Source organism: Solea solea, chromosome 17, assembly GCF_958295425.1.
Source record: "Solea solea chromosome 17, fSolSol10.1, whole genome shotgun sequence".
Taxonomy (NCBI): Eukaryota; Metazoa; Chordata; class Actinopteri; order Pleuronectiformes; family Soleidae; genus Solea; species Solea solea.
The window spans coordinates 14,375,417-14,386,841 of NC_081150.1; the positions used below are offsets into that span (position 1 = coordinate 14,375,417).

Genomic DNA, 11,425 nt, shown 5'->3' on the forward strand with positions numbered 1-11,425 from the left:
ATGCATTTTGCTATCACCAAATCATGAAAAGTACATTTATGGAGGTCACAAGATGTCAAGAAGTGGTTAGAATGATCATGAACCAAACATGGATTTAAATGTTTAATTCCTTATTTTATTAGGAAGTTAAACTGAGGCTAAAGTTTCTTTTAAAAGTGAGACTATGCCAAGAAAGGAACATTTCAGTATCTTATGTGCACATGGACTACAACATTACATTAACAACAAATGGAATTTGTTTTTTTTAAATCACACTTTAAGCCATAGAAAATAAAGCTTTTGAGATATTGCTTAACATTATTCAACAAATCTGACAGTTGCGTATTATATTATCCAGAGTCAAATGTTAATACAACTTAATATTATCATCACATAATCAGTCACATTATTATCACATTTGCGTGACTGTTTATCATGAGGTAAATTCTATGAATATATTTATCCCATGTGTTTTGTTTTTGAGTAATGTTTTACATATCTAAAAATGTGCGATGCATTAAAGAAAGCAATCTGGAAATTTAAACATTCAGCATTTTCCAAACAAAATTGTACATGATTTTTTATTTATTTATTATTATTTATTGGTTGTTTTCTTAGCTGGGCTGAGATCTGTTACAGGAATTTGATGTGTCACTTCTCTTGCACCCCTTGGATTAATGATAGCTACACTGACACCTAGTGGTAAAAGAAAGTAGTTGACATTTATTTCCTTTTTAATGGTATGGTGGGGCCACACAGTGAACCGATGGAAACATTGTTGCCTCTTAACAAGAAGGTCACTGGTTGATACCCAATTTGAAAGAGGTGGTTCTCTCTCAGTACTCTGGCTTCTTCTCACACTACGAAAATGTGCAGATTAGCTTAACTGGACACTCTAAACTGACCATAGGTCATGAATGGTTGCGCCTCCTCATCTGCCTTTGATGTGGGTTGCTGTGGTTACTGTGTTGGGGAAATTCATCAGGCTTTTCATAAGTGCATGAGAGATTGTACACAGTGTTCCAATTGATAATGAATGGGGAACAAGCAGAGAGCTGCAAAAGCAAAAAAAGTTGAATGTAATGTATGAATCTTTTTCAGGTTACTTTTTTGGAAAGTGAGAAAGAACTGGAATTCAGGAGGCAGTGTCTGCCAACTGACGTAAAAGACCACCAGCACTAACCGACATTTACAGACGTCCCAGTGGTAAGGGGCCCACTGAACATAGGCACGCCCCGACATACTCTTTGCAGTCGTTGCTGAACATGTGTCTAACTCATTAATTCTTTATTACCTTACATATGCTCATAACACACAGTATATACATATGCCTGACAGGTCAGAAAGTATGGAAGCATATGGCTGCCATGCCAGAAAACCAGTATCACATAACGTGAAAGGTTTCACATTAAAACAATTTTTTTTCCACGTCGTAACAAATTAAATAATCTCACACTGAGGTGGAAAGTTTCACGTTATAGATTATCTCATTATAATGTGCTTAGTTTCACATTATGATAAATTATCTCACCATTATGTATCACCCCCAGGATGAAGTACAGTGGTGTAATAATGGAATTGTTTGTTTGTTCTTCTAAAATGATCGCATTTTGAGGTACTAAACTTTAGTGAAAACTGACGAAAATTGGCATGAAGATCAGAACCGGGGAAATTTTTATAAAATAAACATTTCACTTTCATATGTGTGAGACAGAACGTTGCTTTATTTAAATGTTGCTGAAGGGGGATGGCACGAACTAGACCTGGCAACCAGTGTGAGAAGCCACGGTATGGTAGCCACAGTTAGCCGCAGCCCTTTACTGCATCAGTAAGTTGACGCCATCATATCATACTGGGCTAAATGTTAACCTAGCTTCCAAGTCAGTCCGCCGTTGTGTCCGCGTACATGAAGTTACTGAGACCGTTCAAACCTCTGTCTTTGTGCCGAGTTCATCCGAGTGGTTGTGTTGTTATTTTACAAGTTAATGTGTTTAGGATGTTGTTATTTTGTGTAGTTTCCTCATTAGCGGAACTGGAGTCTTGAGAAGCAGCGAGGGGCGGTGGGCTGCTAAATCTCATACCGAATCGAGTAGCTCGTTTGCTAGTTAGCACGCAAACCCGAGAATATAACCACTGAAAAGTGATTATAAACCGACGATTTTGGTTGATAGTTAAATGCTCGCCGGCGGTGTCCGCTCTTACGCCCTGTAGTTTCACTCGTAACGCACTTCAGCGAAGGAGCTAGCTGCGTCACGGAGCTAGCAGCGACTCCGCCGAGAAACGGAGATTTTCAGCCCAGCTGAGCAAAGTGACCACCCGGGAAAGGTCTGCCTCTGTGGGAGTCTGATACACTGGAGCTGGCATCGTCACATTTGCCATATTTAACACGTACGTGTTATTTCTGCTCACATTTGAGATAATTGTTGGCCTTTCCTGCACAGTGCTAAATCAGCTAACTTCTTTTGCAAAGTTACTCTTCTGCACCCTTGTTAGCCAGCTAAAGCTAACAAGTGCATACATTGTTCGGCTTTATTTGATGTGTGTCTAGTTTTATAGTTATAGGCATTTGACGAGCGGCCTGTGGTGCTCACGTTGCGTGTTTTATTGTACATCACACAGCAGGCGGTTGTGCCTGACAACAGCGAGGGAGAGAATGTCTGAGGGAGAAAACAAGCAGGCCCCGGACTCTGCCCAGGAGGCGAAGCCGGAGCCTGGGGCTGTTACACCGGCGGGTCAAGGAGTGACATCGGTCTCTCCCCCTGTGTCCATGGTGACACAGCCTCCAGCTACTGCTGCCACAGAGGATGAGGAAGAGGAGAGCGAGGATGAGTCAGAGATTTTAGAGGAGAGTCCGTGTGGACGCTGGCAGAAACGCAGAGAAGAGGTAAGGGCGTGTGTCTGCACAGATGTACCTTTTGTTGAAAATGTAGTTCGGGTTATTTGGAAAAAGGGTCATGTTTGCAAAGTCCGTGTGTTACATGCAGCGTTCAAGACAGCATTTAACGTGGTGTCTGTTTTGAGAGAATGATAGATGTGGATCACGGTTTACGAGATGTTTTACTCTCAGTGGGTATAAAAGTGGGCGTTGTCTCCTGGTTGCAAAACAAACTTCTGCTGTAAAATCTCAAGATTTGCAGTTTTACTGGTGCCATGACAGTTTTTGAAACTGAAAATTCAAGACACTCACTGTCAGTCATACAATGTCTATGCATGTGTCATTTTTTATCATCTGTTTTCCTTTAAATGGGAACATAACATACACAACTGACATTCTACTGAAGAAGACATGAAACGAATGAGTGACACCATCAACTCCTGAGGGAAATGTTTATTGATGTTGTAAACTAAGTGAGTAGTAGGCTCATTTTCTCAAAGATTTCAATTTAAACTGAATTATTTTTGCAGTCACCCCCTTGTGGTCAACTGCTGCTTCCTATGCTTCACTTTTCAAACTGGTTTTTGCGTGAATGGGATCAGAAGAGAAAATGGGTCATAGCCCAAGTAGAAAGTCCAACTGGAAGAAGCAAAATGAAACAAAAATAAAGTTCTTGCCTTCAACCATGCTAAAAATACATGTTTGAATGTATAATCCAAACAGCTGTTCTGCCAAATCATCATGACACAGCGTCTGGGTTGTTGGTGCCTAAGGAAAGTGCTGTGTGACAGCATGGTAGGTTAAGAATCTCTCAAACTATAGCAACAAGTATCAGTGCTTTTCCTGGGCCTTATACAACAGTTTTTCTCTGCCGACCCCTGTCCACATCAAAACAATAAATAAAAAGAATCTTGTTCTCACTGTCTCAAGACACAATGCTGTCAACTGTATAAGTACCTCATATACTCCGACCTCCATAACTAAAAATCATAAGTGTAAGTCTAGATATAAATTAAGCAATCTGTTATTTTCCTCATGAAGGTGAATCAGCGTAACGTCCCCGGGATCGACAATGCTTACTTGGCCATGGACACAGAGGAAGGAGTCGAGGTGGTGTGGAATGAGGTTATGTTCTCAGAGAGGAAGAATTTCAAACTGCAAGAGGTGAGTGCACGGTTGGGGCTAAAAGACTTTGTGCTTTTCTCCCTTATTTGACACGCGTACAGACACTGATGCGTGCACGCACACTCACAGAGAAACATCTGTACCCTCATACTTATTAAGTATATAATTTTGACGTGTCTATGCATACAGCCTGCATATGTGTGGTCCCATTTAGTCACAAGAGACGCATCCAGGAAGCATTTTATACCAGGTGTGAACAGTCACACTTAATGTTGCCCACCTAGGGTCGGAACTCTCAGGATGGATGTCTAAACTTGGCGAAAGACATGTTCGAAGCATTTGTATAGTGCAGTACCATCTTTACATACAAGCTAATAAGGTGTGATAAGAGGAGGGTGTTTATGTCTGCCAGGAATTAAATATCTAGACATGGCATTTAGCCCGGTTTTTGATTGGTGTTTTTTTTTTTCGTGTGATCTTACAGTGTGGAGGCCTTCCTTTTTTCATTTCCCCAGTGGCTATAAGCTGCTTTGACAAGTGGTCAGACTTGTTGCTGCCAGCAGCACAGCAAAGAACACACAGTACTAAAGTAGTTGCAGGAACAGCTTTACGAAATGTGAAGGGGAAGGTGTAAGCAGGCATTTATCCTGATGGCTTTGCTTAATTTGGAGGCAGTTTATACCTGTTTTTTTACAATCTGCTTGGTTGTATTGAACATAATCTCTGTTGCACTCTTGTAAAAAAATAAAAAAATAAACTTGTTAAGATGCATACCACATAACTGTAATCTTAATGGACTGATTGCTGCCTGAGGAACGTCCGTTTCTAATTCTGTTAAAACTGCTTGTAATGTCTTTGGGTGTGAGGTATGTAACGTGTTGTTTGAGCTGCTCACGTACCATTTACACAACTAGATGTCCAGTTTCCCTAGCTAAAATTTGCATAGTGTTACACCTCAATGTTAAAACATAGAATGAAAACACTTACTGGTCACTTCTTTAGGTAGGTGTGCCTAATAAAGTGCCTGGTGTGGTCTCCTTCTTCAGCTGCCCATCTGCTTTAAGGGTCAGCATGATGTGCTTTCAGAGATGGTCTTTTGCACACCTTTGTTGTAACCAGTGGTTATTAGAGTTATTACCTCCTTTCTACCATCTTAAACTACTCTGACTTTCCTCCTCTGACCTCTGGCTTTATTATCTAGAGACTGAGCTGCTTCTCCATTATTTGAAGGCATTGTCCAGTTTTGGTGATTATCGTGGTGATTATAGCCAAACAGCCTGTTTTCCTGTGTTGATAACCAGCTCAAATTAAAAAAAAAAATCAAGTCGGTTTATCTCAGTTTGACAAATTTAACAACACAAAGAGTCAGTGGACACAACCTTAGTATATTCTACAGGTGTGAGGTATTATGTATTAATGAGGAGTTTCTTCTGTGGTTTTTTTTTCAGGAAAAGGTTAAAGCAGTGTTTGACAATTTGATCCAGTTGGAGCATTTAAACATTGTGAAGTTCCACAAATACTGGGCAGATGTTAAAGAGAATAGAGCAAGGGTAAGGAATAATCTCTTCTTCATTCATATTCATCTAAAGAACAGTGTCAAGATCTTTTTTGCCTAACATTTTCCACTGTTTTGTCTTTTTTTGTCTGCAGGTCATTTTCATCACAGAATACATGTCCTCAGGAAGTCTCAAACAGTTTTTGAAAAAGACTAAGAAAAACCACAAGACCATGAATGAAAAGGTGTGAATGGGAAAGTTTTTAATGCATTTCTTTGGAAATGATGCCGGCACATTCTGTTTAGCTTGTTGTCTCTTGCACAATATAACAGGTTCTTTTCTTTTTTTATACAGGCCTGGAAACGCTGGTGCACACAAATACTGTCTGCTCTCAGGTAAGTTCAAGGGAAGAGTTTGTTTTAGTCATCTGTATTTATATTATTTGGACATAATTACCTACTTTACGTTGTGACAGTTACATGAAATGATGTTCTCATTCTCTCATGTCTCCAGCTACCTGCACTCCTGCGAACCTGCCATCATTCATGGCAACCTGACCTGTGACACCATCTTTATTCAGCACAACGGCCTAATCAAGATTGGCTCAGGTAGGCCTCACAGATCATTTGGGGACATTTGAGGGCATGTGAGTGGAAGGATTTGGGCTGGATGAGAGCAGCGCATTTAATTGAAATAAAACATATGGCTGAAACATGTCTGAGCTCCTGGACCTCCTGGGCTCTCACAGGTCCACATAGAAAGCACCAGTGTACAAACTAGGGCAAGGATTAATAGATTACTAAATGAATCACCAATTGGTTTCATAAGTCCAATTTTTCCAGCTTGTTTAATTTGAGAACATCATCGTTACAACACTTAAAGTGTTGAAATATATTTGCTCACATGCACACAGCAAAGTGCAGAGGCATCCTAAATTCATTCTAGATGTGATCTGTAAAAACACATTAAGAGTTGGTTTGGAGGCCTGTGACGATGTTCCTGAACACAAACACACATGAACTCAGTCTAGGATGCATAAAAGCCCATCTTCCCAGGTGACGTCCTCCGACATGGTCAGTGTTGACTCACGCATTGGTCAATGTAGTACTAACACCGATAAAAGCTCATAGAATGGATGTTAATACCAGGTCTGAACAGGTTGTGGGATAAACCAGTATTTTATTACAAATTTACGTCTACAATGCGTCACGAGCATGATAACTGTTATCTCTTGTCAGTGAAAGTCTTGTTTTTTTTATGTTTTAGTTGCTCCGGACACCATTAACAACCATGTCAAAACCTGTCGGGAAGAAAAGAAAAGTCTTCACTTCTTTGCTCCAGAATATGGAGGTAAGATTCTTGCCGGTGGATTCTCTTTCTCAAGTACAGTTGCCGTGTGCGTTGGTGTTTCTGTTATGTTGCTCAGCCAGTGTTTGTTCTCTTTCAGCTGATGCCAACGTTACCACAGCCGTGGATATCTATTCATTTGGAATGTGCGCCTTAGAGGTGAGAGGAAATCATGTTTGTCTCTGAGCTGTTGAGTCATGAGCACGATCGCCCTCTCCTTTATTTGTTTTGTCCTTTTTCTGCTAAACACAATAAGATTGTGGTCAGTAATGCAGCAGTGGTGTATGTATCACTGCATTCCTTACAAGTCAATGCATTCACCTGTCACAGAAATAGTTAAGGATGTCAGTTAGCTTTGTATTTTTTTTAAGAAAATGTATTTATCTTATTTCTGAATAATCTTTAAGGTTTCATCTCTTCCTCAGATGGCTGTGTTGGAAATCCAGAGTAATGGAGATTCGTCTTATGTGTCCCAAGAAGCCATAAACAGTGCCATTCAGTCCTTAGAGGACCCATTGCAACGGGTGAGCAGAAGGAAATGACTGGAAGGGACACTGACGACCTTGAGTAGTTTATTTTTTTTAAATGGAATATTAATTTTCTTACATTTTTTAACCCAGGAATTTATCCAGAAATGTCTGAAGATAGATCCCAGTCAGCGACCCACAGCTAAGGAGCTGTTATTTCACCAAGCCTTGTTTGAGGTGCCCTTACTTAAGCTTCTGGCTGCACACTGCATCGTTAGCCACCAGCGTGAGTAACAAATATACACATCTATCAAATGGTTTATTGCTACAATAATATATATTGGTATATTTACTGTAAAAAATACCGGTGGTCTTCTTTGGTATAATCCATGATACAAGTGCAGCTGTGAAGTCATCTGTTGCAACATTGACCAAACCCGTTTGTGTCGGATTCCAGTCAAACGTGCACCATCACAGAAGTAGTGGTTAATGTCTAATACAAGTCTTGCGTTTACTTGTAGATATGATTCCAGAAAATGCTTTAGAGGAAATGACAAAGAAAATGGACCCCAACTTGGTGATTGTCGAGGCCAAGGAAGGAGTTCAGATGAAGTAAGTCGCCACTGCCAGTCATTGGTAGATGGAAACTACACACATGTTGTACAATGTTGATCTAATGTGAGTGAATATTTGTCATTTATCATCGACTCTGACCCTGTATTCAGTGTTAATCACAGTTTGTTCTCTGTTTCAGACTCTCTCAGTTTCCTGCCCTTGAGCTGGACAAGTTCCTAGAAGACGTAAGGTAAGGAAAATAAGAAATTAGACATGCTCGTCCTCTACTGAAACATCCCGAAATGTTATTTTGCAGATGCATATGTATTGTAAGCTTTCTCTAGCCTCTAGTCAGCATCTTCAAAGAGTTGAAACCTTTTCCTGTTTGATTTATCAGGAATGGAATCTATCCTCTGACTGCGTTCGGGGTACCGTGCCCACAACAACCTCAGCAGGAGGCAGTGAAGTCTCCTATAGTGCCCCCTTCTGTCAAAACCCCAACACCCGAACCTGCAGAGCTGGAGACCCGGAAGGTAGTAATTTAAACATTTTAAATCATTTTAAACCTTCTCCCTTTGTCCATCACAACATAACACTGTATAAACAATCGTAATAAGCCGTTTTCAGTCATGCTTTGTGTGCTCATGTGCCAGGTCGTTCAGATGCAGTGTAATATTGAGCCTGTTGACGAAGGCGCCAAGCACCATGTAAGTCATGACTCTGCGACCTCTCACCTCTAAGCGGTAGTGTCTTGTCAATGAAAGTGCTTCACTGTTTGTTTGTTGTTTTTTAAACGACGTTGTCGTTCTTCTCTCTTCAGCTGACCTTGCTGTTGAAACTTGAGGATAAACTGAACAGGCACTTGAGCTGTGATTTGTTACCAAGTGGGTATTCCTGTAAGATAACCTCCTAAATGCTATGCACACACACACACACACACACACAGGGTTTTCTATCATTTTGAACTTTAGAAGATAAGTCAGTTTGTCGTCTTCCTCGACTGCAATGAGCTATGTGTAGAAAAGCCGCTAAATCCGACACCACATGGGAAGTTGTTTATCAAAACTTTGTCTGACAGCGCCGCACATTCTCAAAAATAAAGTTGTATTTAAAACTGCTCTTAAAAAGACATACATTTAACTCCCTCTGACCGATTGTGTCCAGATGAGAATGTGCAGGAGTTGGCCGTGGAGCTTGTCCAGCTGGGATTTATCAGCGAGGTAGATATAGCGTTCATCACCACGACCCGTCTGTGAACTCGACACTTTTAACTGTCGTCTGAACAGAGATAACAAACGACAAGATAAGTCTCACCCCGCCGTGTCTTCCATTTCAGGGCGATCAGCCGCGACTCACGTCCGTTCTTGAAGAGGCCTTTTCCAAGTACTACAGTCGGAACGGCTCTCTGAATCCGGTGACCGTTTCCTCGTAGCAGTGGACTCGCCGGGTCGTCTTTTCATCCCTCCTCGTCCTCTACAGCAGGACTAGCTTTTTGCTTCAATACTGAGTTGCAGGAAAGCTTTGCAAGGACAGAGGAGGAAGCCTCGATCTGACTGCAGACCCTGCAGCCTGTCCTTGTATCTTCTGGTGGGAAAAATTGCCACTAAGTGGTTTTTCGCTTTCTATTTTTTCATCTTTTTTTTTTTCCCCCTCCCACCTTATACAGCCATCTGCTTCTCTTTTGAAAGAGGAAAACTGAATTGGAACTTTAGGAAAATACAAATGTTTTTGTTTTTTTAGGCTTATTTCTTTCATTCATTTCCGAGTAGAGACCGAATGTTAGAATAAGTCAAAGAAAAGAGGATAGCAACCGTATTTCCCTCAAGTCAGTGTTAAAAAGTGTATTTTAAACATTTTTACATAAGATTCTTTAATAGTCGTCTGTATGAAATGAAAACTAGTTGTCCCAGCATACTGAGGTGTATGTATAATGGTGTTGTACGGTTACGTCTGGTTGTTTAATCACTCTCACTTTCTCTTGAGGCATCGTTCTGCGCGTTATTGGTTTTTCCGAGGCTCAAATGCATCGAGCTCCTAATGCAACACACGCAACATCAGTTTTTAACTTCAGCTGCAACACAAATCTGAAGAGATACAGAGAAAATATTAAAAATCCATCTATTTATTTGTGCATCTTTTCTTGTGTGTGTGCGCGCGCTCTACTTTGTGTGCAGCACAAAGGCTGGTGGCTGTTTAAATGTGTGCTTTTGTTTGTTGTCCTCCTCTAAAGCCATGCTGTTATTTTCTACAAAGGAATTGTCAACTGTGGCCCAACTGTTACTTATCCATTGCGGCACTTCTCGACTGCAGCTCGGTCTGTGTTTAGGCGGCACTTCTTTCAGGAGAGGTTGGTTTTTACACGCATACGGATATGACATGATGTGTGAAGAGTGTTTTTGAAGCATGATAGCTCTTCTGTCGAACTGGGAAACTGATGTATGTGTACAGTTGCTTCCGGAGTTGATTTTTTTTTTTGTTTCTTTAATGTCTCATGTATTTTAAGCAGTGAAGGCGATCGTTCCCTGTAAAGTATGATACAGAGAGAAAGAGACTTATGTCCGCTGAGGCCGTTAACGTTTAGATTTGTTGTCTCTGAAGTGTTCGTTTCCTTCGTAGTGGAGGTATTCTGCATTGCTAAAACCACTTACAACTCCGTATGTGGCTCACACAGATGTTTTCTGTTACCCAAATGATGATCTCTGCTAGTTTGCACTACTGTAGACTTTTGTATCTTGTTGGAAACGTCCCGTGGCCTCTGGCTCCTTCACACCAACGGAAAAGGACTCGCGATGATTTGGAAATGGCGGCGTCGGTTGTGTCAGACACTGATCAAGTCCCGCCTACTTTATGCTGTGACTACCTATTTATTAGGGTCTGTTCTCTGTAGATATTGTGGGATACACGTGCAGGAGAAGCCTGGCATGCTTGTAACCAACTTGTACACTGTATGCTGGACACTGTGCTCTGTTTCTGCTACCCATTTACCCCCCCCACCCCTTTTTCACCTCCTGAAATAAAACAAAATTACTCTATCAGCACTTAAAAGTCTTCGTTTGCTGTCGTCTTGTGTGTGTGTATCACAAGTTCATGGCTGTTGGATTAAAAACCACGGATTTAACTTTATGCTGAAATGTCAGTTCACTGTCAAAGCAAAGATAGATTTCAATAGTTAAAATGTTTAAATATACTTCCAACAACAAGAATCACTTATGAATAGTTCCAAAATTAGATTGTACTGTTAGAAATAAACCTGGACTTTATATACAACACAATATACTAGCTAGTCATGAATGTGTTAGTGTGATATCAGTGTTTGAACCGTTTGGCTCCATTCAGTCTGGACAAGTAACACAGATACATGACACATTCTGTGTGTGTGTGTAGTTGGCTGTGAGGACAAGTGTGTGTGTGTGTGTGTGTCTATGTAAGAAAATATTCTTTATCACTTAAATATCTTGCGTTTTCACCTGCAACATGAGGTGCCACATAAAGCAGAATTTAAATATTAAAGGGACACAGGAAGTAAGGTTTAAAAACTATTAAACTAAATGTGTGACACTATAATATGTGAAACACGGACA

General features: G+C 40.7%; 1 protein-coding gene across 3 annotated transcripts; it reads left to right on the forward strand.

Annotated features, from left to right (window-relative positions):
- The first annotated feature begins 1,789 nt into the window (after nucleotides 1–1,789).
- On the forward strand, nucleotides 1,790–10,890 carry nrbp1 (nuclear receptor binding protein 1). 3 transcript variants are annotated; one of them, XM_058613997.1, is made up of 18 exons: nucleotides 1,790–2,367; nucleotides 2,599–2,863; nucleotides 3,896–4,018; nucleotides 5,428–5,529; nucleotides 5,630–5,719; nucleotides 5,830–5,870; nucleotides 5,989–6,083; nucleotides 6,742–6,825; nucleotides 6,923–6,981; nucleotides 7,248–7,346; nucleotides 7,443–7,575; nucleotides 7,811–7,901; nucleotides 8,044–8,094; nucleotides 8,242–8,377; nucleotides 8,498–8,551; nucleotides 8,665–8,740; nucleotides 9,009–9,064; nucleotides 9,181–10,890. In XM_058613997.1, the coding sequence occupies exons 2-18, from the start codon at nucleotides 2,633–2,635 to the stop codon at nucleotides 9,274–9,276; spliced, it is 1,617 nt and encodes a 538-aa protein (XP_058469980.1). In that variant the 5' UTR covers nucleotides 1,790–2,367; nucleotides 2,599–2,632; the 3' UTR covers nucleotides 9,277–10,890. The 3 variants fall into 3 exon arrangements, with proteins under 3 accessions (XP_058469980.1, XP_058469981.1, XP_058469982.1); XM_058613998.1 differs by having other exon boundaries at nucleotides 2,602–2,863; XM_058613999.1 differs by having other exon boundaries at nucleotides 1,791–2,367; nucleotides 8,665–8,728.
- Nucleotides 10,891–11,425: the final 535 nt, after the last annotated feature.